Here is a 26,875-nt window from a genome sequence, read left to right on the forward strand (position 1 = left end):
TTTTAGTCAATTATAACTCAATGTAAAGAAAGTCCAAAGCTGATTAGAATGTTGAATTGGTGGGTTATCTCTGCTGTCAGACATAGAAACAGATACAGATCCTAACCAAGTACAGGCTCAGTGACCAAAAACTGGCAATTGAAAAAGGAAGACAAAAAAATCATGGCAGCCAAAAAAACAACAGAATGCGTGGTCACTGTTCAACAAGTGAGGCTGACACACAACTGCACTTTCTTCTACCATTTAAACTATTGTTGAACATTTATTTCAGCAAGCTCAAGTCTTTAATTTCAGTTTTCAAACAGCTAAGTGAGCTCTCAAAATCAAAAATAGTCAGAGGAAAAGGAGACAGAGCATAGCATGCTGCACAGTATGTACCAATATGCCACAAACTGAGAGACAGTGAATGACCAAGACACACTTTTTTTTGTTTTCATGTTGTTATTGAAATGTATTATCCTTGATACTTTTGCAATAGTTTTCACCTGACATTCATGCCAGTTATGCATACTGAAATGCAAAAAATAAAACCCATGAGTCATTACTAGACTGTAAGTTGAGATGTATGAAGTAAGTATTTTGTGAGCACATGTGCGTCACGATAATTGCATCCATATTTGACATTTTGGACCAGTCTCTCTTGCTCTCTTTCTCTTTCTCTCTTTTTCTGCCTTGGCCACAACGAGGGGGAATTCCTCCCAAATGTACTGGCATCCAACACTTGCAAATAAACACAAAAGACTGACTGTAGTTGGGACCCTCCACAGGGGAGGAAGCTGTGGATCCACTTTACCACTGGTAAATAAATGCTAATGAATGAGGTACTGTATCAATTTGCTTAGGAATATCCCCACAATTCAGTTTAGTTTCTGTGACTTCAGTGTATTCGTGGACAGCTGACTTGAGAGCAAAGGTACAGTGCCCTAGGGATGGCGTTTTTCTGCAGGCCAAACAGGACGTGAGCTTCGCCCCTGTTCGCTAGTCAAAAAGACTATGGGATTTTTCAATGGGTTTCTGATCATTGCAGAACTAAGCTCTGTGGTAAACAAATGCTTATGATACATGTTTTGCTCAGAAACGGGCCCATTAAGTTCACTCCTAGCAACTCTCTGCAATTTCCTTGCAGCTGTCATGTTTGAGGCTCTGACAGACTTGACAGTATTGAACAAAAGTCTTGACCCTGAAGCTCATTCTGGATCAGCATGCCAGAGCTTGTCGCTGGACCCTTGAAGGTGATCAGTCAAGGGGTCCTTCTGGAACATCTGCAACATTTGTGGGCGGAGACTCAGGTGTGAGTATTTGATAATTATGTGTTTTACCTCCTTTTCTTGTATTCAACAGCTTAAGTAAAATTTCTGTAGCTGGATGTCCCACCGACATCCAAAACAGTGAACCAGTGCAGCTGTGGAGGACTGCTTGGACTGTACTGACTGGGATACTTTCAGGACTGCCACAAACAGTCTGGATGAGTACACAGAGGCTATGACATCATACATCAGCTTTTGCCAGGACTTGTGTGTAACATCACGCACTACAGTGAGTTACAACGACAAGCCCTGGTTCACAGCCAAACTCAGATGGCTAAGGCAGAGAAAGGAGGAGGCATTCAAGAGTGGGGACAAGGAGGGCTACAAAAATGCTAAATACACCTTTAGCAGGGCGGTGAGAAAGCCAAGCTATTCTGAGAAACTGCAAAAAAAGTTCACGCACAGGGACACTGGCTCAGTCTGGAAGGGCCTCAGACAGCTCACCAGCTAAAAGCCCAAAAACCCCCACTCTGTGAATGACTTGCGCCTCACCAACGACCTGAATGAGTTTACTGTCACTTTGAGAGACAATGGGACAGTCCTGAAACCATCCCAAATGATGATTCCACTCCACAACTCACCGCCCCCACCACAGCAGGGGCCCAGGACTCCCACAAAGCAGCTGGACCGGACTCTGTCTCCCCCTCCACCCGGAAGCACTGCGCCGATCAGCTGTCTCTTGTGTTTACAGACATTTTTAACACATCGCTGGAGACATGTCACGTACCAACCTGCTTTAAGTCCTCCAACATTATCCCTGTCCCCAAAAAACTAAGGACCACAGGACTCAATGACTACAAACCTGTCGCCTTAACCTCTGTAGTGATGAAGTCCTTTGAGCGTCTGTACTGTCACACCTAAAACTCATCATGGACCCTCTTCTGGATCCCCTGCAGTTCGCATACAGAGCCAACAGTTCTTTAGACGACACGGTCAACCTGGCCCTCCACTTCATCCTCGAGCATCTGGACTCAGCAGGAACCTATGCCAGGATCCTGTTTGTGGATTTCAGCTCTGCTTTTAACACAATAATCCCGGCTCTGCTACAGGACAAGCTCTCCAAGCTGAATGTGCCTGACTCACATGCAGGTGGATCACAGACTTCCTGTCTGACAGGAAGCAGCAGGCGAAGCTGGGGAAGCATGTTTCTGATGGCAGAACCATCAGCACCAGCTCCCCTCAAGGCTGCGTTCTTTCTGCTCTCCTCTTCTCCCTGCACACAAACAGCTGCACCTCAAGTCACCAGTCTGTTAAGCTCCTCAAGTTTGCGGACGACACCACCGTCAGTGGACTCTCTCTGGTGGGGATGAGTCCGCCTACAGGTGGGAGGTTGATCATCTGATGACCTGGTGCGGCGAGAACAACCTAGAGCTCAATGCTCTGAAGACAGTGAAGATGGTAGTGGATTTCAGAAGGACCACTGCCACCCCCATCACCCTCTGTGAGTTTCCACCATGGAGTCATTCCGCCTCCTGGGAACCATCATCACCCAGGACCTCAAGTGGAAGCTGAACATCAGCTCCCTCATCAAGAAAGCACAGCAGAGGATGTACTTCCTGTGGCAGCTAAAGAAATTCAACCTGCCAAAGACAATGATGGTGCACTTCTACATTGCCAGCATTGAGTCCATGCTCACCTCCTCCATCACAGTGTGGTGCGCTGCAGCCACGGCGAAGGACAAGAACAGGCTGCAGCGAATCATCTGTGTGGCAGAGAGGGTGATTGGCTGCCACCTGCCATCTCTCCATGACCTGTACACCTCCAGGGCCCTGGTAAAATTGTGGCCGACCCTTCTCACCCTGGACACAGACTTTTTGAGACCCTCCCCTCTGGCAAGAGGCTGCGGTCCTTCAGGACCAAAACCTCAAGACTCAAGAACAGTTTCTTCCCCTCTGCTGTCACCATCATAAACAATACTCCCCTCCCTTCACCACCCACATGACACAGGCTCTAATCCAGCCCCAGAGTCTGAAAACAATACATTTTTGTTCGCCTAAATACTATTTAAATTCTATATTTTTTTCTTTTTTTTTTTAAATTTACTTCCTTTATGTTGATTGTTTTGCACAAAAACACCAAGTTCCTTGTATATGTAAATGTACTTGGCAAATAAAACGGATTCTGATACTGAATGTGGCATGCACTGGGTCTCTGGATTTTAATCTTGCATCCACGGAATATCCCCATCTTGGGCCTTCTTAGGCCCACACCAAATCTTCTGGTATGATTCAGCTCTTTTGTATCTTTTACAGTTTTTAAGTTTTGGGGATTTAAGTTTTATGCTCTTTTCAGACGATTTCTGCGTTTATAATGGAGTCAAATGCAGACGGAATGTTGAGGTCAGAGCACGTGACATCACTAATGAGGTCCTGCACTCTGGATATCTCTGTCTCTGCTCGTTCACAAAAATTTCTCAAACAAAGTCTTTTCCTGCCCACAGTTTAAGGTCTTCATACACAATTTGTACATCACAACACAGGCCGATCGGAGAAAAGTTTGGAAGCCGACAACTCAACACAACTGGCTCAGTGCTCCTACAAAGGAAGGGAGACCCAAAAAATTCCCCAGTTACTCCAATACAAACTGAGATGAGAAATTGCTGGAAATTTGCTGTTGCAAGCTTTTTCTTACGCAAGGATTTGGAATATGTAGCAGATATTTTTTCAGGTTCAAATTTCATATTTCTGCGTTCGTTACGACCTCCTTTCGCTTCTCGTTGTAATATTTCGACTATTTGGTGAAAGGTGTGGCTATAAAATAGAGAAGTTTGACAGGGACATTTCCATTAAATTCAAATGCCTCCTTTGAGCTGACATGACAGCAGAGGGGAGAGGAGGGGTGCACCTGGGCCATTAATTACCATAGCAACAGGCACTTATACACACACACAGAGTGCCATCCTGGTGTGTGCGTGACTTTTCCAATACAAAGATGCCATTTAGTGATGTCTCTTTCACTTGTCCACTGGTAATTAATAGTTAATTGACCATACATATTGCCATCATTGGCCCTTGTGCCCCCTCAGGTGGAGGGGGCTCTTAGCTGGCCCTTGTATATATATATATACTACTGCTTAGAATTTCCTTTTAAAATGATAAATTATGCGATTATATATGTGGACATGGAATTAAATAATAAATAATGCAGTAAAAATGTTAATTTCCTGACCTTTCAGAAATGTAAATAGTGTTTGCTATATTGAAAACATTGGTGCAAATTAAAAAGACCATGGTTAAGTCTTATAGTTCTACAATGTAATAATTATAGCAAGTTAAACAAATCAGCCAATACCAAGTGTCAGAAATTCCCATTTCTTGTGAAAGCAGCACAGTTCATGGCTGTCCCCATGCATACCAGTTATTGGCATTTAAAATTTCAGCTATTAGCCAATGATATCTGATGACGGCATGTGATCTGACATCTCCGATAGGATGTCTCCTATTGGTCATTTCTAGCTGTGTCCAAAATCTTCCCCTATCACTGATATAGTGCACTATATAAGCTGTGTTCCAATTCAGGGTCTGCATCAGGATGCATTTGAAGGTCAACTCAAACAGTTGCTTTAGTAAATCTGAACTTTAAACAACTGTTAGATGACTGTTTTTGAGATTAACACTTGGTTTTTACAGGCAGTTTCGCTGGAAACAATGCTGTTGTTACAAAAGTGTAATGTGCCTCAACCCCCCACCACTCTCAGTTAACTCTGTTAGTGCTGCTGCTATTGTGAGCACTGTTAGGTGATAGCTGACAACTCAGCCACCTTCATGTTGACAACCATGTGCAGAAAATTCCGTCCCTGACTCTAATTCATAGATATGCTCAGAATGTCATATAAAGCTCTTTTTATTTTTTTGACTTCAGATAGAGAGGCTAAACTTGGACAAAGTTCAGTGTCATTATCTAAGTTAATTGATACCAAAGTTAGTTGTAGTGGCAAATTTTAGTATGTGGTCATCCACAATCGTAAGTGATTCCCTGTATTTTCTGTCTTTTTCCTGTTTTAGGTTTCCTTTGTCCATCATCGTCAAGACAGAAGAAAAGACAGTGATAACATAATAAGTTTTCATGTTTACATCATATTCATTGTTTAGGATTAGAGGATAGTATTGGATTAGGTTAGATTTGGTTTACAATAGTTTAGACTTATTTTAGGTCAAATTATTTGTACAGTGTAGTTTGTTAGCTTAGTTTAGAACACAGTAGGACAATTATCAAGACAACATATTAATTTTGCCATTGTTAAAAGTTTAATACTTTTGTTGAAATTAATATTTTTGCCAAGTTTCAAGACTAGAATTTAAAAATACAATATTTTTGTATTTTTAAATGGCACATGTTGAAGCCAGTTTCAGAACTTATTCAGTTTGTCTGAATATTTTTTAAAAAATGGCTGCGCAGTAGAAAAAGATGAATGCTTATCATCGCTGATAGACTTAACATTTTTTGTAAGAATTATATTTCATCATTGATTTTTTTTTTAAGATGCCAATGAAGGGGAAGAGATCCCCGGCCCAAAAAGTGCACTAGACAAGGCTCTACCTGGGAGATTCAGCGCCAATCAGCCCACCCAGTTTCAACAAAACAAGGTATCTAAGTAATTCATCCACAGCTTTCTATTGCAATTCACACAATGGTGTGTGTGGGTAATAAAAATACAATCTTTGTGTAAGTTCATACTGTAAGCTTCACTTGGTGTTCTATCATATCCGAAGGTCAAAACACTTCCACCAGTCAAAATGTGCTGGCAAATGGAGAATGCACACAGCCCCTCAAATTCTCCAGCAAACAAGGTGATTTTTTAGAACCAAACCGTGATATTTTAATTGCCAAGTGGCTACAGGGATTGACATTATGTAAAACTCTGCTGAATACATTTGTATCATGTGTCATCAGCTTCCCAGAGTACAGTCATCTCCACAGCCAAGAAACAGCTGGATGACAAAAGATACACTCTCCTGCTCTCGCTCTCCAGCTTAAAAGGTAGCTTTTGTCCCATTATACAGAGGGACATCTTTACAATACTTATTGTCTTGAGTTTAATAAATTTTGCATCCTGTGTTAGCAAATGGCCCAACCACAGACACCTCCTAGAAGCTTCTGGATAACGGATGATGCACCCACCTGCTCCCATTTTCCAACTAATAAGGTGATTTTCTTTCTTTTTTTTTTTAAACAAACCTTGATATGTTAATTGCTAAGTGGCTACAGGGTTTGACATTATGTAAGACTCTACTGAATACATTCTCATCATTTGTTACCAGCTTCGCAGAACACAGACACCTCCACAGCCAACGAACAGCTGGATGAGAAAAGATGCACCCTCCTGCTCTCACTCTCCAACTACAAAGGTAGCTTTTTTCCCATTACACAGAGGTACAGCTATACAATACTTATTGTCTTGAGTTAATTTTGCAACCTGTGTTAGCAGATGGCCCAACAACAGACAGGTCCAAGAAGCTCCTTGATAACGGATGCACCCACTGGCCCCTGTTGTCCACCTAAAAAGGTAGGCTTTTTTCCTTTACAATTAACACACAAGGGACAGACTTAAAACATTGTCTATATTTCATACACATAAATGTCAACCCATCTTCAAAATATTCACAACCAAAACCAAATTAGCAATTACAGTTAAAGAGACTTTGTATTCTTCAAAGTGCAACATGTACCGTCTGAAGACAAACCTACACCTAAGACACCAACTGATGCAAAAAAAAAAATACACAAAAAAAACAAATATGCCATCTCTTCAGAATTTCGGATGAAAAATTTGCAGACTATGAAAACTAAATATGTCCAAGACTGTCATTACCGCAAACAAAAGCTGTTATCATACAAACAGTGTTACACACACCTCATGTTCAAGGAAAAGCAAAAGTGCACATGTTCAAGAGGTACCAGGCTGATCCTCATGTTCGAAACATAAAGAAACTATACATTATTACAAAGCAGGCCCTGATTTTCAAAGGAGACAAAGAAAATATTGTGCAAAAAGGTACAAGTCAGATCATGATTTCCAAAGCAGGAAAAAAAAATACATGGCCAATAGGTACAACACACATCCTGAATTTCAAAGCAGACAAAGAAAATATTGTCCGAACAGGTACAAGTCAGATCATGATTTCAAAAGCAGGAAAAAAAAATACATAACCAACAGGTACAACACAGATCCTGATTTTTCAAAGCAAACAAAGAAAATACATAACTAACAGGTACAACACAGATCCTGATTTTTCAAAGCAAACAAAGAAAATACATAACTAACAGGTACAACACAGATCCTGATTTTCAGAACTAACACAGAAGACTCATGGCCCAGAGGTATGCATGTGACCAGGAATACCGGCAAAAACTCAGCAAGCAAAACGTTCAAACCAGGTATCACAGTGACCTGATATTCAGGCTGAGTCACATTCGGCACTATACTCAGCGCAAAAGAGACATGTTGGCTTCCAATACTGCACTTCACAATCATCACAAGTTGCAGTGTGCACTCTGAATAGAAAAGAAATACAGAAAGGCTGTCATCCCCCACCAGCATAGTTCTCAGCCTGTAGTTCAAGCCCAGCCTGTGATGAGCATGGCGATGCAAGCTGCAGTATCTTTATTCTCTGAAAGAATTCAACATGGACCTGCCCGTGTCTGCACAATGTGCCAGAGGACTCTGTTTCCTAATCAAGTTAAGCACTGCAACAGGTCAAAATATGTCAAAACAGTCATGTGGTAGCTGCTTGCTTGACAGGAAAATATGTTCATGTTTGTGACTCTGAATGTTCAGCCCCTTGTACCATTTCGCCAGAGAATGCAGGAGTGGATCTGCCACACATATGACAGCTACGTGAAGAGAGGAAGCATGTCATCCATTTCGATCGCAAATAACCTGGAGCTGGCAGCGGTCCCCCCAGAATTGGTTGAATTAAACATGCTTGAAAGACAATTGATTGCGAAAATCCTACGATTTTATCCTACGATCCTACGACAAAAATAGCAGTACACAGTGCTGCTGTGTGTGTACCATTAGAGGTCAAAGCAACAGTGAACTGTCTCCCAAGACCCGTCAGCGAAGCCCAGCTGTTGCAGGTAAAACTGAAACAACACATCAAGTACAAAGGGCATCAGCACTTCTACACAGTCAACATGAATAATGTGCTGGCTGCACTAGCAAAACTTAAAGAGACGCTCTTAGAATACAAAGATATATCTATTGATGAAAGTGCTACTTTTGACAGTCTCCCAGACGACCAGACAAATGATGCAGAGGAGACACACCTAGACTATCCAAATGCAAACACTGCACATGCTGAGCAGCCCATTCACCCAGAGGAAAAAATGATGTCAGAGATGGAACTCACTGCTGATGCAAATAGTAAACAGACCGACCAGTCCAAAAACGCAGAGAAAGAAAAAGAGGAACTGAGACCTGGTCCAGCCCTGGACACTTGCATGCAGCCAGCTGACATATCGGAGGAAATTTTATCATATGGTGATAGAATATTCGGCATTGCACCCGCCCAAGGAAACAGACCAGTTGGCTTCTTTTCCATACCAAAACTAGAAGCCATGGCTTTTCCAGTGCAGTGTCCAACCGGAGAGAACACACTAGATGAGGCCAGAAGAATTAAACTGTCTCCAAGCATGTACTTCAATGCAAGGCTGTTCTCTGTAGATACCCGGTTTGCAAATGACCAGACTTACCTATTCTCACAGTTTGTGACAGAAACACACATGGCTACAAACAGCATGTCAGTCCAACTGCGTAAAGGTAAAACAAGCACCACAGATGGATGCAAAATTTCCTGCGAGATGCTTCAAGATAAACAAGAGGTGGAAAGACTGATAACAAACAAAGATGCAACACGCTTCATGCAACCTCTGAGAGGCACCCCAGTGTACTGGGAAAAAACACTGAAAGATCTCAATGCTATGGTCAGGCAGTTGGGAAAGCCTACATTTTTCCTGACATTTTCTGCAGCTGAAATGAGATAGCCTGAGGTCATCGATGTGACAAAAGCACAACAGGGTGAACAAGTCATGGGGTGAGTGGAGTTTCAAGCCAGAGCAAGCCCACACATTCACTTGCAGGAGGTCTGGGTCAAAGATTCACCTCAGTTTGGAGAACATTATGACATTATGACATTATCGGACATGTGCAAGTTTATTGACAAATTTTTGTGTCGGAGGTACAAGTTTGCAGCATAAACCACTCTAAATCATGTAAGAGAGGCAATGAGGAGTGCAGGTTCGGATTTCCAAAACTGCCCATGGAAAGAACCACTATCTCCTACCCAGATTATGATGCCCCTGATGATGATGATGATGATGACAATGCCATCAATGATAAGGATAAAAAACAAAGCAAAACTGACAAAAAACCCAGAGGCAAGGACAAAAAGTCCAAATCCAATGAAAAAACTCTTCGAAAAGAACAAAGGGAGGCCAAGGAAAAGCTGAAAACAGTGAGGAATTTGCTCAGTGACCCAAAGCTCTCATTTAACAGCTTGTCTGAGCTGCTTGAAAAAATACAACTTGACCTACGGAGAGTACAGGAAATGTGTCAATAATCTAATCAATGGCAATAGCATAATGCTGAAGCGGTAAACCAAACGACAGTTGGGTCAATGGATACAATGCAGATTTGCTGAGAGCATGGAACGCTAACATGGACATCCAGTATGTGCTTGACGAATACTGCTGTCTTGCATACATGATGTCATACATGTCCAAGCTGGAACATGAGATGAATGAATTCCTAAATCAAGTCATTCAAGATGTGCAGAAACAAGATGTGAATGAAAAAGATGAAATGAAGCATATAATGCAAGCATATGCTAAACGCAGAGAGGTCAGTGCCCAAGAGTCTGTGGCACAGACATTCAGCTTGCCACTGAAAAAGTGTTCATGCAATGCCGTGTTCTTACAGACTGAGCAAAATGCAGTGAAGATGAGTCTTTCCATGAGCAAGTCACAGGAGATGGCATCAGATGCAGAGGAAGTGTGGATGTCAGGAACACCAGAAAAGTACACAGACAGATCTGCGACACCTGAGTGTGAAGGCATGTGTTTGGCTGAATTTGCCTTACAGTACAGGACTCTCTATGGACAGCAACTGAAAGCAAAAATGACATTCCCCTTTTGAATAACAAAGGACGCATTCAAAAAAGAACAGTTGGAAAGCCTGCCGTCATCAGGTTTCCCCGCTTCTCAGAGAAGAAACAACCAGAAAAGTTTTACAGGCGATTGCTGAAACTGTATTTTCCACATAGATCAGACAACAACCTGAAAAGCGAGGAGTTTTTTTATTTTATTTAACCTTTACTTAACCAGGTAAAGCTTATTGAGATATAAAATCTCTTTTTCAAAAGTCAAGGCCAAGAGGCAGCAGAATTTTACAGTACATAACATGAGAATTAAAACAGTCATACAATTAAAAAAAATAAAGAATAAAAAAAAGAGAGTTTAAAAATTGTTCCGTCTGATTTAAAAAAAGTGACAATGCCCAATGCTTTTGAGTTCTTTGGTTCTAAGAAGTTCAACGAACCTGTCAATCGGGATCAGGTCTGAAAATTTTAATTCAGCTTGCAGGGAGTTCCATGCAGAGAGAGCAGAATAACGAAATGCCTTTTTACCAAGTTCTGTGAGGACATGAGGGGCAGTCAGAGTAAGGCAATCATTGGATCGTAGACTTTAATGTCCTTGGTTACTAACAAGGTAAATTCCAAGATAGGATGGGACCAAACCAAGTAGAGCCTTATAAATAAAAGTCAACCAATGAGTGGATCTTCTGACAGACAGGTATGACCATTCAGCTTTTTTGTATAAAGTGCAATGATGGTTCCGATACTTGCATCCAGTGACAAACCTCAAAGCACAACAACAACAGTATTCATTGAACGTAAACATGTGACTGTACAGTACAACTCCATAATCAAGCAAAGGAAGAAAAGTTGCTGACACAAGGTGTTTCCTGGCTCCATGAGAGAAGCAAGATCTATTCCTAAAGTAAAAGCCCAATTTTACCATAAGTTTAGAAACTAAACTTGAAATGTGATTCTTAAAAGTTAGACGATCATCAACCTGAAAACCCAGGTACCTATAACACGAGACCAATTCAATGGATGTACCCTGGCAAGTTAACCCGGGGAGATTATTTGGCAGCAAAGTAGCCCTGGAAAGCAGCATGACCTTAGTCTTGCCCGTATTTAAAACTAGCTTCAGCCTTTGCAGACGGGCCTGAACAACATCAAAGGTCGACTGTAAGAGAGTGAAAGCTTATACAACAGACGATGCAAAACAATAAATTATTGTGTCATCTGCATAAAAATCATAAAAGGCATCTCACAGATTGTTGCAAAGATAATTTATATAGATAGAAAACAAAATGGGCCCTAACACCGACCCTTGTGGTACCCCCTTTCAAACCTTCAGAAATGTTGATGAGGACCCTGCATTTTGGACACACTGTGTTCTACCCAATAAATAATTTCTAAAACCAAGGAACTACATGTTCGGATAAGCCTGTTTTGTGCAATGTATCAATCAGGATATTATGATCCACAGCATCAAACGCCTTGGATAAGTCTATAAATAATGCTACATACACTTTCTTTAAGTCCAGTGCTTCCATGATGTCATTTAAAACCACAAGGGCCACAGAAACTGTGCTATGTTTTTTTCATAAAGCCAGATTGGTACCTTGATAAGATGCTATTTTTATTGAGAAATTACTTCAGTTGAATGCTGACAAGTCTTTCGAATACCTTTGCTAAAATGCACAGCTTCAAAATTGGCCTATCATGTAAGCAGTTCTACAAAAGCCATCGATACTATGGCTATGAAGTCAAACCCTGGATGATGCAGTGAAAGAACTTTATGAGGGACATGCCAAAAAACTTGATGAGGCATTTGAACTGATGGTAAGGCTAGGTCCAGTTTTGAATGCCTGGGGCACCTTTGCACCCTTTGAAGTGGATTGTTTGGAGTGCATCGCTAAGATCCAAGCTATGAATCCCAATGATCAAAACAAGAGAGGGGATGTACCGGACTACCAAGTCAATCGTGACAACAGTGTAGCTGTACCAGAAATAGAGGCACCAAAGTTGAGCCCAGACTTTGTAGTTGTATCGGAGCCTCAATGAAACACAGGCATCCATATTCTACACTGCACGTGAATGGTGCCTCAGGTGAGTCTGGGGCCACAATTCTGTACAGTTCTTCTACTTTGTCTCAGGAGGAGCTGGCTGTGGAAAGTCCCATGTCATTAAGTACATATATGAGGAGGCAACCAAAATTCTGCATCAACTCCCCAGATTCCGCCATTAAGCAGACATGTCCATGCCTGCAGTGCTACTCACAGCCTTCACTGGAACTGTGGCATTTAACATCTCAGGAAAAACTCTGAACTTTGAAACAACCATATAAAGGACTTGGAAATGCACTGGATGAACTGAGAGCATTACTATCCAGTGCAGAAATTCTCATCATCCGCGAAATATCCATGGTTTCCAAAGATGCACTCAGCGACAATGAGAGTTTGCTCACCCAGGCTGTCATTGACATGAAAGACTCTTCACCTGATGCTCTGTGCATCCAACCAACAAAGAGGTTGATCAGCACAATTCTGCCACTGTTGCTGTTCTTCATTCTGATTTTGTTAACATCAAGGGAGAGAATCATACAAAAGACACCACCACTGGGGAAATGAAACACTTGGGCTCTGACTGCATACAAGCTGCACCTGGAGTACGAGTTATGTTGATCAAGAATCTGAAGGTTGAGGATGGAATAGTTAATGGGAAATTTGGAGTGACAGGCGAGCCAAATGGAAAAGTGCATCCAAGCTTCTTGGACTTGCACTGGACAACCCAACGGCAGGACAGAAATTCCGCAAAAAAAAAAAAAATAGAAGGCCCATCAGATATTTTGGTGTACGTAGAGAGAAGTGAGGAAAGCATGAGAAAAAAAGGAGTGGTTCGAAGGCAGTTCCCAATGAAGCCGGCCTTTGCATGTACAGCTCACAAAGTGCAAGTCATGACAGTGCAGTCTGCAGTGGTGTGTCTGAAGTGTGTGTTTGAGCCTGGAATGGCCTATGTTGCCCTAAGTCACACAACGTCCCTTCAAGGACTGTCCATCACTGACTTTAAAGAAAATAAAATTTACGCAAATCCTCAAATCACCACTGCACTGCAAAATATGAGGCAAGTGTCATTCCACAGCACAAGACCCCTGCTGACCCATGTGCAATTAGTAGACCACTCAGCCCAAACCCTGACAATAGTTCACCACAACACACAAGGATTGCCATCACACATTGAGGACATAAAATGCCACCACGAACTGGGACTTGCAGATGTGTTATCTGGAAGAAACACATTTGTCTGGATTCTTTGTTTCTCCAAAGTTCCAGTTGGAAGTATACAATATGTTTGCACGCACCAGACAGGTCTCTTACACAAACTACCCAGACATGGCAACAAAAATGGAGGTGGAGTTGCAGTGTACTGTGATGAGCCATGTTCAAGCAGAGGCCCGGAGATACCTGCACAATGTGACTGATCTTGAGTTTGTAGTAGTCAAAGTCCAGGCCCCTGTCAGAGCACTGATTGCGGCTGTTTACAGACCACCAAATTTCAGTCTCAACAAGTTTTTGCTAAACATGCAGAGCCTCTTGGACTCTTTGGACATGATGAATCACCAGCCTGTCATTGTTTGAGCGGACTTTAATGAGGACCTTTTCTGTAAAGGCAAGGCTATACAAGAGTTGATTCACTCCAGAGGTTACACGCAAGTCATCATAGCTGCAACAACTGATAAGCAGATACTGACTGATAAAATTTACATATCTCAACCAGATGCCTGCCTCCAATCTGGTGTACTGCAAACATATCATACTAACCACAGTCCTGTTTACTGTGTTGTAACTCAGTGATCACATTACCAGCCAATATATACTGTTGATATAGATGTTAAAAGTGCCAAATAAGGTGTCATTTTATTTTGTTGGGTGCATTATAATCTGTAAAATCATTGACGTTTTCTAATCATGTTTGAAACTTTTGTTTGAAATTTTGAGTTCCACGTTACACTCAAAATTTGGCTTTTCTATGCATGTTATTTATTCCTCTGGCTGTCATTTATGTCTTTGTAAAATGGTTTTCTGGTTAATTGTATCAGCTGTCAGGTGGGCTTTTACAAACCAGAACCCTGTTTTAAACTTTTGTTTGAAATTTTGAGTTCCACATTACACTCGAAATTGATCTTGTCTCTGCGTGTCATTTATTCCTCTGGGTGCAATTTGTCTGTGGTAAATGTGTTGCTGGTTAATTGTATTGGTTGCTACAAACCAGTAGCATGTTTGATTACTGTCACAGTGGTATGTATTGGCTGGAAATAGTTTTAATGGCACAATATCTGTTATTATCTAAACTTACTTCATAAAAAGCACATTGCCAAAATTACAAAGGAAGTAAAACAAAGTGAGTTGAAGAAAGTCTGCAGAAGAGGACAAAAACGGGTCTACTGAGGACAACAGCATTATCTCCAGTGATGGTAGATTCCAGTTCCAGTGATGCAGATGCAGACAGGATAGGGACAGCAGTTCGTGTGAGGAAGATGCAACCACAAAAGAAGTTGAAGTAAATTCTATGCTAAGATGCGCATAAAATTGCACAACACATCTTTGTTAGTGTTTTTCAGTCAACTTGTCACCTATTGAGTATTCTAAGAAAATTGTGCCTTCAATGCTACAGCTTATAGTTCTCAGAAAAACACAGGATGACTTCAAGAATATGTTCTGTTCCCTGATGTTTTTTTCATTTTTTTTGCTAGCCACCCAGACCATGGATGTATTATAAGGAAGTCTGGATACAGCCGTGGGGGCGGGGCCTCATTCATTCCTATGAGAGCTGCTCAGTGGCGCATGAAGCAGAGAAAACTCTTTTTCCGGGTTTAGAAAAGTGTAAAATACCCGGATCTACTGGCCCATAGAGCATGCGTGGAAGTGATTAACGACAGCCAAACGCGGCTGAGTGAACCTGAACATTGACTGGCTCGCTCACACAGATGACCCGAGTGCTCGAAGCGAACAGCGCTGGTGCACGAACATTCCTCTCATAGTAGCTTAGCTTATTAGCAACAGTAGCTAATCGGCGGTATAACGACAGCACTGTTGGTTTTAATATTTACGTGATTATCAGATAATGGTATATTTATCTCTGTCTCTCTCTACACACACACATATACATACAACTCATCAGGGAATCATATCGTAATCTCGACCGGAGAAATCAAATTAACAGAATAGGAATGTGTTGTGCTCATAAAAAAGTTGTGCTTGTAATATTGCCCCCGTGTTTTATCACACAGCTCAACTTTTAAAAATACCACGTTCAGTACCTTTTAGTAACTGTCACTAATGCTCTGCGCTGCTCACTGATAACCAGTAGTTTGAATACAGACTGTAGACTGTATATACGGTCTCTGATACAGACACGGTAAGACGTCCATATTATAGCTTTACAGCCAACAGCGTATGGATGTGATGTAAAATGGTAAAAATGATGAATTGTGATTAAAAACTGATGAATTACAGCAAAAAAATATCCGTTACTATGGCTGATATGAAGCCTGTGCTGTGTCAGAAACTCGCGGATCCCGCGGATCCGATGCGTGTTCATTTTATGTCTGAAGAAATGTCCGAATTCCAAATCTTGATTCGGAAAATAGCACATTTTACATATTTAGGACTTAATGTTTTTAATAATGGCTATAAAAAAATGCGTTCTGAAAAGTCAACATGTCTCAAAAAAAAATATCGAGTGATTTAAGGAGGTCTCTTTCCCAATGTTAACAAACTGGGAAAAGTCTTTCTGGGTCAGTGTGCATCACGTGACGCTGTAGTTCCACTTTCGGCCACTATGTAAATTTTGCATCAGAAGGTGGCACACTTCCTGGGGGCTTGACCCAGACGTGTTCCTGCCCAACCCAAGATGAAGTGCACCTGTTATACCATGCTGTATGCAGAAAGGAGCCAACAGCATAAAGCTAAGTCATCATTTTCTCTTTCATATTTTAACTCCTGGGAATTGTAAATAATTGGGATTGAAACACAGGGTTTTCATTTTAAGGCAACAAAAATCACTGTGGGTTATAATGGTCAGTGAATGAAAGTATAATTTATTGTCAGACGGGGTTGAACTGCATGAAAAACAAACAAACAAAAAAAAAAACAGCTCTTGTTCTCGTTTAAAGTTCAGAGCCGTTTTTTCCATTATCCCATGTTTGGTTAGAAACCAAAATCAACAAAATGAATTTAAAAAAATATGTTCATTTTGTGATTTAATGGAAAACAGTGAAGAAATGAGCCCTGTGATAATCTGGCGACCTGTCCAGGGTGTACCCCGCCTTCCGCCCGATGACAGCTGGGATTGGCTCCAGCCAAAAAAAAGATTTAACCCTTTAAAACCTGGCTCCACGTCAGTTTTGATGTGCTGTATTCAAATGACTCTCACTAGCTATTTAAGCCTAAAGCCTGAGCAAATTAGTTTGATCCTGGTAGAGGGATCCTTCATCGTCCTCTGCCGCTCTTCCTGAGGTTTCTTCCTCCCCCCCGTTCCAGGGGTTCTTCTCGGGGAGTCTTTCCTTAGGTGACATGAGGGTCTAAGGGCAGGGGGATGTCGTATGCTGTAAAGCCCTCTGAGGCTAGCCATGTTTTGTGATAATGGGCTCCATAAACTAAAATTGATTTGAGTTAAGTTAAACATTGTCATCACATATCTGTGTTCATGTGCCTATAAAATGTTTTTTTTTCTTCTTCAACATGTTATGTCATGTTACTAAATACACAAACTGTGCATGGTGCTCGGAGCTGTTTGATTCAAGGTCTTGAATTTAAAGGGATAGCTGAGGATTTTTGAAGTATGAGACACTTAATTTTAGTCACTGAATAGCATACAGCAGCTCGCGGTTGGTGCGTTCCCTGTTTGTAGAAATAGATGGGGCACGCACTTCAGAACTCAACATTTCGATTGTGTGCACGTGTTTTCCAACACAAAGATGCCAGTCATTTACAGTGATTTACAGTTAACAAATTCAAGCCTTCAGAAGTTTCAGGTTTAGTGTCTCTCTCTTACACACACAAACACTTTTAAACACATTTAAGAAATATTTATAAACATCTCTCTCTCTGCTGCTGTCAGGATTCTGTTTAGATTTCTCTAAACATTTACCAACATTGTTAAAGTGTTAATACAGTAAGTAAATACATGCACTTACTCTAATACACACACAAACACAGAGACCTGTTGGCGTGTGCATGTGCTTTCCAATACAAAAATGCCACTTCATAATTAATGGTCCACTTCTGGCTCCTCTGAAGAGCCAGTTATTCTTAACACATATATTAGTATACACTGGTGGCCCAGTTCTCGTTATGTTATTCCTCATACTTATTGTTCTTTGTTAAACACTTACACTCATATATGAATTACACACGCACTTCCACACATATTCCAACATCTTTGTTACTCTCTGTTGCTTCTGTCAGTATCATTTTTAGATTTCTCTCAACACTGCTGCACTACACATGTACTTGCTACAGCCAGTACGTGGTTAGCAAGTGGATCAGCGGCAGACACCCTTCGAAATTTCTGCCAAAATTTCCTAGTTTTTCTTCTTGTTCTTCTTAATCTTCTGCCAAAATTTGAACAAATTGGAGCTACTCCCACAGCTAGCAGTGAATATACTCCAATTTGTACATCACAATGTAGGAATTCTTGTGGTGGTCAGATTAAAGTGGGTTTGAAAGCTGGCTCATGGAGCCTCCAAAGGAGGGGAGACGCAAAAATTCCCCATTTACCCCAATACAAATTGAGATGAGAAATTTCTGGAAATTGGCTACCGCAGACCTTTCTTTACTCAGTGATTTGGGCAACGTAGCAGATATTTTTCCAGACAGAAATAATATGGCTGCGTTCTTTACGACCTCCTCTCTCTACCCGTTGTAATATTTCGACTATTTGTTGAAAGGTATGGCTGGGAAATGGATCAGTTTGACAGGGGCATTTCCATCAAATTTAACTGCCTCCTTTGAGCTGACCTGAGAGGAGAGGGGAGAGGAGGGGTGCACCTGGGCCAATAATTACCACAGCAGCGGACACTTCCACACACAGTGCCATTCTGGTGTGTGTGTGTGACCTTTCCGATGCAAAGTTATGCCTGGTCCGCTTGTCTAATAGTAATTAATGGTTAACTCACTCTTTCTATTGCCATCATTGGCCCTTGTGGCCCCTCAGGTGTAGGGGGCCCTTTATTGGCCCTTGTGGCCAATTAAAAATGCCACTTACTGATTAATGGCCATTAATTGGCCCTTGTGACTTGTGGCCAGTGTGGCCATCCCCCTCCTCCACCTCACATACATTAGTGGCCCCTCAGCGGTAGGCACCCTTCGAAATTTCTGCCTAAATTTTCTAGTTATTATTTTTCTTCCGCCTACTTTTTTGCCGCTTCATAACTTCAACATACTTCAACATACAAACTCCATTCAAACTTCAACAATTTTCAGCTTAATTGGGAATTTTTACCCCATTCAATGTTCAAACATGCCAAAAGTTCAACTTTCTTCAAAACCCTTCTCCTCCTTCATACATTCACCCACAAACTTAATTCCACCTTTGAAATATTCCACATTATGTCAGTATTAAAAAATCTTATTCACATTTCAAATGTCTTTCAAAGTTTTCAGAATATTCAAACCTGTTTGAAACTTTGTCAAAATGCCAATTTCGAGATTTAACATTGGTGTCTATGGGATAGAATGTTCAACTTTAACCTTTTTTCAAGCATCTTTAAAACGCTTCTCCTCCTTCATACATTCATGTAAAAATTTCATTCCACCTTTAGAATATTAAACATCATGTCAGCATTCAAACTTCTATTTAGATTTTGAAACATTCAAACTTGTTTGAAACTTTGTCAAAGTGCCAAAATCAAGATTTAACATTGTTCCTTATGGGAGAGAATGCACACAGCTAGAGTGAGGGACACTAACTGGCAGAGTGAAGACAGCCTCCCAAACATTTGTCTTTCTCTTGCCATGGCATCTACAGCTGTTGCTCGTCACACACCATCTTTGGTGACAATATAGTAAAAATTGTAGCCTTTCTGATAATGTGACTTTGGAACCAATCAATTCACACAGCTCCTACTGTGGGCAAGAAAGGAAAAAGAAATCCACCAACCTCCCCAATAACTCAATGTACACGAGTCCAGAAATCTCTGCAGAGCAGCAGTTCATGTCTCTCTTTAACTCCTGCTCAGTCTCACACAAACTTTTCAGGCACAAAATGAACACCCAAGTGTTCCTCAGCCTGTCTCTCTGACAGTATATGTCTGAAGTGTCCTGGAGGTATTGTCATCAACTTAGGGCCACTTGTTTGAGAGTGGATGTTCACCTCAAATCGCTGACATTAACAAGCAGGTCCAGAACCTCACCCAGCAGTGACTGTTACCACGGTAACCTGTGGGGTCTGCTAGACACACCAACACTGTGACACAGACACTGTGTCCCAATTCAGGGTCTGCATCCTTCGGAGGACGCAGCCTACTCCTTCGGAGGCACCTCTAAGGACCGCATCAATAGTTGTTAAATGGGACGGTCTAGCCTTCGGAGGATTTCCTGGTTGTGTCACCAGATGTTCGCGCCTTTACCCCCACGTCAATTGATTCCTGCTGTCAAGGCTCGCCAGAGAGACATCGACAGAGAGAGAGAGAGAGGGAATATATTTATATTTTGCTGGAGGAGAAGGAGAAACGCCTCTGTCGGCATTGGCAGCTGATTTATCTCCGGGCAGTAGAGCCTCGCTCAATGGGTACAGCACTCTGCTGCGAGAGGCACATCGGGGCTACAGCGCCGAGCTGGCTCATTTCCATAGCTAGTATGCTAGGTGGCTATGTGTTAGCATTACTAACGCCACGTATTATTAATGAAATTATGAGATTTTAATGTCCCGCTAAGTTTAACATATCTGGCGTTTGGTTTTCAAATGAGTAAAACCCTACATTAAGTTAAATCAACGCTCTGATCTCCACTCTGTGCTGCCATTATGACAATCATTTTTGAAGATCGCGGGCATGCAAGGAATCTTGGGAAATGGAAGGCCGCGAAGGATAGTAGCGATGTGTCCTCCAAAAAGAGGGAAAAGAAGGCGGCATTTGTGGGCTGCATAAGAAGGAGCCTTCAAATTGTGACCAAATGGGACAGCCTTCGCGCATTCGAATGCAACCGCCGAAGGATGCAGACCCTGAGTTGGGACACAGTTACAGACACGTACACACAGGATTTGACACATTCTACAGACAAATCAAACAACCTGCTGCTCTGTAAGCAGTTTTGAACCTAAACAAACACATTTAAAAGGTAAGACATCTAAAGAAATGTTTTTTATATTATCAGCATATCTTAGCTAAATTAACATGTGCATTAAAGCATGATATTGGATAATCTGCTGCTAAATTAGTAGATTTACCAAGCAATAACAGATATGCTAACAGAGTAAGCTAACGTAAGCACACTGTACTGAATATACTGTACACATATCGTTAGCAGCTAACAGCCTGTTAATTTAAAATGTCCTGCTCTTAAATAATTTCGTCAAACACTGGGGAGTTAAAGGGGAGAAAAGGCTTGTGTGATTTACTCTACAGGTCAGTGTGAGTTACATGTCAGCTTTGTTAAAGACAACATGGTGCTTGATAGCAGAGTGCTATTTTATGGTACATTAGTATTGATATGGATAAAGAGTGCATATTTGAGATCTAAACAGAACGTAAAAAAAACATTACTGTAAACAGAAACGTATTTTAAGGGTGAGTGTTTTTAGCTTTGTGATTTATTATGGTGTTATATAAGTAATCTTGTTTTTGTATATTGGTAACTAACAATAGGAGCACTGGGTGCTGGAGGAACTATTTTGAAGCGGGTTATAAAAACACAGAAGGCTCTATTTTAATGCAGTTCATTAACGTATAAATCCAGTAGAGGGTAATATTACACAGCCTGATGAAGGCTCTCCTCTGGAGCACAGATCTGACTAATTCATGCATTCACATGCAGCGGTTTACACTTTATATTGAAATCACTCTCTTATATTAACAGTAGTGTGATGACATAGAACAATGAAGTAGCCTAGACCTTTTTAAACAAATGAAAAAGCTTGGACACAGGGACGGGCAAGCTGACGATAAAAGTCTGATAAATTATTGAAAAAAGGATCAATATTTGTAGGCCTTTCATATGAAACACTATAGAACCAAATGCTGAGGCTAGTACAGCAAAAGCTAATTTCCAAGCGAGTAATTCACTATGATAAGCGCAAACTTAACATAACTAACAAAGTCTCATAACTGAAGTTGGGGAACAAACACACCTCATCTCTGATGCGGTTTCCCACCCGGGCCTATAAAAGTATGTCTGACCCTCTCTCCTGTCCTTTTCTCCCTCCCTCTTTCAGCAAAAGAGCTTCACAGGATTCAGTGGATCCTGGAGACTCCTGCACTAAGACAGCACCCTCATCCTGAATGTCAGCTTCCTGTCTTCTGCAAGCCTTTCCCTGTTCCTTATTTTTATTAAACCATAAGGCTTCCCAATGGTGAGCTCCTTGTTTGAGGAAAACGTTCTTATGCAGTTTTTTAAAAAATAACAACCTCACATATTTTTGTAGTTGTAATCTGTGGTGAGTATAAGACTACTTCTACTGACATTACTCAACAATATTTTCCTCATCTGCGTGTAAATGGAGAAAATGTGCACATGTACCACCTTTCTCTTCACACCTGGATCATCCCCATGCAGCACAGCAAGAAATCTATCAGCTATTTATGTTTCTGAGTTTATTAGATATTAATTAAACTAATTAACTGCAGTAAGTAAGTCAGTAGAAAGACAAAGATAAATAAAATACACGTTTATATATATAAGGAATAAACAGGAACCTGCTCCTTTACCATGGTAAGGTAAGTCTAAAATATGTCAGCATAAGCATCTATGTCATAACCACATCACTCATATTTATACTATGTAATTATACATATCATATATATATATATATGTATATATAACATTTTGTTTTTTACAATATAGTTTATTTTTTGTATCTTAATCATATTTAACCCTTATTTAGCACTCAGTCTATTCTTTTCTGTTGCCTCTGACTCTTGAGCTGCTGAAAGGTGTGAATCTCCCGAGTGTGACATTAATCAGGCTAATCTAACCCTAGCTGTTAACATTAATCTTCAAATATAAGCATGTTTTACTTTAAAAAAACAATATAATAATGAAACTACATATAATGCGCTCCATGTATATTGTCAATCAATGCTTTACTGCTGTTTAGCGAAAATCTGATTTTGTCTGTCCATATAATGTATTCAAATAGCCTGCCAGACACTTCCGAAGCCTCCGTGAGTCACCTGACACCTGAGCATTTTGAACTTCCGTTGTCAGTACTCTATCATTGCTCTACTGTTTACTCTAGTGCACTAAATCAAACTAATTAGACTCCTTTACACACTTCAACTCCTGTTTTTTCACCATCTTCTAACAAATGTCAGCTTTTTTAACAGGCTTTTAGATGTTCCACACAATGAGTAGTATTCAGCATTTTAATGACATTCATGCAAATTAAACTCCCTCACACTTTTTTTCAGGTATTGATACTGCTTCACCATCTTCTAACAAATTCAAGCAAACATCGCAGTGTAGCATATATTCTACCTGATTAGAATCATTCAAAATTTTAAAGACATTCATCAAAATTTAACCTGTTCAACTTTTTTTTTAGGTAATCATACTACTTCATGTTCAAGTCATTCAAACAAGCATTTTAGCGTAGCGTAAGCTATTCAGTAGTGATGGCCAAATGAAGCCTTGTGAACCGTCTTTCTCTTCTGAGCCAACTGGATGGCGCTATTGTTCAAAAAAAAAAGAAAAGAAAAAAAGGTCAAGCAAAGGCACTCTCTGTTCAACAGAGAGTGCCACCGAGTAGACTCAGAAAAGAAAGAAAATGGTTCATGAGACTTCATTTGACCATCAGTACTATTCAGCATGAGCACTGTAGCTTAGTGTAAGCTGAGCGTAAGCTGAGCATTCACACCCTTCAGAAATTGCATTCTCTAATTCTTTATTTCCTTTATAGAACCTCAGCCAAGGTCAGCTGTATGTCTAGTTTATCAGGAGGCTTTACCAGTGGAGGAGCAAGAGTTCCATCTCCTGTGAGTAACATGTCCAGTACTGATAAATTTGTTTTGTCCTTTCCAAAGCCTTGTCCAGAATTTCTATCCCCATTTTGTCCAGCAGGGGGCTGAACGAGCTTTCCAGAGATTTCCTGGTTTATTGAGGAAAAATGTTGCAATTGGCCCTCCTGTCCAGCAGATGGCAATGCCTCCCAGGAGAGAGCCAGCAACTCAGCCATGCCTGTTTCTTGTCGTTTGAAATTGTGGTTATTCTAAATAAATATTGTTTGTGTCTGGCTGAGTGTGTTATTTTTAGACAAGCCATATTTCGGCTCTGGCTTTGCTTGCAGTCAAAATCAGGGCAGGAGTTTTATTGCTTTTGGTGTGCACACAACTAGTTCGTTAGATTTTTCCAGTTCTTTTAGTCTGGTATGCCTCTTTTACCTAGTGGTTTAAGTTGTAAAAAGGGGGAGATGGGGGTTAACCACTGACCCCCCCCCTCCCCCAACACAGGCACAATGAAATCCATTTCTGCATCAAAATGGACATATTAGAACATAACCATTACTTTTTGGATGGTTAAACATAGCATACTGATCAAAATACATTTTAAGTTGAAGTTAGTTGTTTAATAGAGTAAACAGACTTATTTGTCAGACCATTCGGTCTCAGTGTCTTCCAGGATTCAATGATTAAAAAACCACACTCACTGAAGTGGCTCCACAAAGGTCGTAATCAAATCAAGGGTAAACCTGTCAGTATGGCAATTCATATTTTGGGTGATTTCAGTGCGTGTTTTTGTAGGCCAGATGTCAATTGAATGTTTATCACTTCGCTCCATTTGTGCCCCTTGGGGTCATGTGGAGGTGCTCGAAAGAAGTTTCAGTTTCATTGAATAATTTAGCATTTTCTTATATTTAGTAAGTTTTCATCATCATGTGCGACACAGTGAGATCCTTTCCCCTCATCTCTCTGACACACAATCATGTCTCATTAATGCATGTTACTAACTTTGCTTCTTCCCCAGACATTCTGTGCTTTTTTACATCTCACAGGTCCTCTTTGATGGAGGTAGCCCCTGGATCAGGGTCCTGCCTGATCCCCATACTTCTCTTATTGTTAGTCATATTTCTACTATTGCAATACACATATAATTATTATTGTTACATATTATACCATATATTAATACATCTAATATGCTATCATATACTGCCAATAGTTAATAGTCATATTCCCATTATTACTGTTATAGCTGTCATTGTTCAATAACTAAAGCTAACATGCAGTGGTGGAAGAAGTACTCAGAGCTATCACAAATCACATATAAATCACAAGCAGATATCGCTAATCGCAATTGGCCTCAGCATGCAACACCCTCAATCTGATCAGACTCACTTAAGGTGGATGTTAAGGTGGACCAACTATTTGCATGATAGTGGCAATCTCAACCACTTCTAAACACACAATAGACACAGAAAACTATGTATGTTTATGAGTGCATTCATAATGCCTTATGAATGCACTCATAACAGTCTGGATGGTCCTTTTCCTCTTTGGCCCACAGCACACTTTTCCACTTTGCGTCAGTCCATCTCAGATTCAAAGGTTTTCGGTCTTGCCGCTTACGCGCAGGGATTTCTCCAGATTCTCTGAATCTTTTGATGATATTATTGACTGTAGATGATGAAATCCCTAAATTCCTTGCAATGGTGCGTTGAGAAACGTTGTTCTTAAACTGTTGGACTATGCAGTGAACCTTGCCCCATCCTTGCCTGTGCACGACCGAGCCTTTCGGGGATGCTCCTTTTATACCCAATCATGACACTCACCTGTTTCAAATTAACCTGTTCACCTATGGAATGTTCCAAACAGGTGTTTTTTGAGCATTCCTCAACTTTCTTAGTCTTTTGTTGCCCCTGTCCCAGCTTCTTTGGAACGTTTTGCAGGCATCAAATTCAAAATGAGTGAATATTTGCAAAAAAAACAATGAAGTTTATCAGTTTAAACATTAAACACATTAAATATCTTGTCTTTGTAGTGGATACAATTGAATATAGGTTGAAAAGGATTTGCAAATCATTGTATTCTGTTTTTGTTTACGTTTTACACAATGTCCCAACTGCATTGGAATTGGGGTTTGTAATTCACTATGAATGCCGTCATAATGCACTGAGACCTGGCTCTGACCCTCTTGGACAGAAGAGCAGGCAGGCCACCAGGTCTAACTGTATTTGGTGTACCACTCCACGACATAGTTTTAAAGAAGTATTCATGTGTGTGCGTGACTAAGTGTGTGTACCTGACACCTTCCGTTAACACACAGGTCGGCCTCGTATGGTCCACAGGGCGTCCCATCCATCACTCTGTCAGCCATCAGGACAGGAACATCTCTACCCACCGGGCTGCAGAACAACACACATGGCTTCTCTGCTCACACACACACACACACACACACACACACACACACACACACACATATATATATAGAGAGGAAACTGAGTAATTTGTGTTTTTACACTATGATCTCATTATAAAGTTTTCCTATTGTGCATGAATAAATGTTAATGGTCTATCTTCTCAGTTTCCTTATAATTATACATTTCCTATTTTTTGGAAAAATTAAGTTAAAATAGTTTTTATAAGCTGAGCAATTTGGTGAGAAGGAGAACTAGCGGTGAAGCACAAAGAACACAAAAAAAAGACAGTCATCCAACACATATGTTCTGTGCCTGCATGTGAGGAGATACCCCTCCACACCAGCAGATGGAGGTCGTCTGTCATCATTATTCAAATATGGAAACCAGAAGACCGCCTTGATTTTATGTTGAAAGAAAAAAAGCAGATTTAGAGTGTGGCAGTGAACAACAACACAAACCATCAGGAAATGTTTCTGTTAGGACCTCAAAGGCTAAATAAAAACAATCCAACCTTATAAAACAAGTCTGTTTCGACCTCACTTGCGCTTGAATTTAGCCGTTTGTGTACATTATTCACTTATGTTTGTCTTCTCCTGCACTGAACTGAATGGCCAATCAGAATGATTTAATTCATAGAAGGGCTCCATGGCTGCCACTGCCACCGCCAATTCCCCTTATACCCCTTTTTCAAAAAATTAGCAGATGACATGCTGATTTGTCAAACAAGTGTAAAACTGCTTAAACATAGGAGATAGACTGCATTCCCACTGCCAGTGAACACACAGCTGCAGTACATGAGTCTGCCCCTCTGTCAGCTTTTGTGTGTGTGTGGGTCATTTTGTTGGTGTGTCCGTGTGTTGTAAACAGTAGAGGTCTGTGGAAACTTTTCAGTGGTTTATTCTATTAATGTATCTCTTACCTGTTCAG

The 26,875-nt window shown here is 40.8% G+C and overlaps 1 protein-coding gene across 2 annotated transcripts in view; it reads right to left on the bottom strand.

Annotated features, from left to right (window-relative positions):
* The window catches only part of adamts17 (ADAM metallopeptidase with thrombospondin type 1 motif, 17), a 143,782-nt gene that overhangs the window by 46,353 nt on the left and 70,554 nt on the right, over positions 1 to 26,875 (bottom strand). For both annotated transcript variants that reach the window (XM_042485175.1, XM_042485184.1), the window contains exon 14: positions 25,831 to 25,958. In XM_042485175.1, the coding sequence (XP_042341109.1) occupies positions 25,831 to 25,958 (128 nt within the window). The remainder of the gene's footprint in view (positions 1 to 25,830; positions 25,959 to 26,875) is intronic.

This window comes from Plectropomus leopardus, chromosome 1 (assembly GCF_008729295.1).
Source record: "Plectropomus leopardus isolate mb chromosome 1, YSFRI_Pleo_2.0, whole genome shotgun sequence".
NCBI classification, from domain to species: domain Eukaryota; kingdom Metazoa; phylum Chordata; class Actinopteri; order Perciformes; family Serranidae; genus Plectropomus; species Plectropomus leopardus.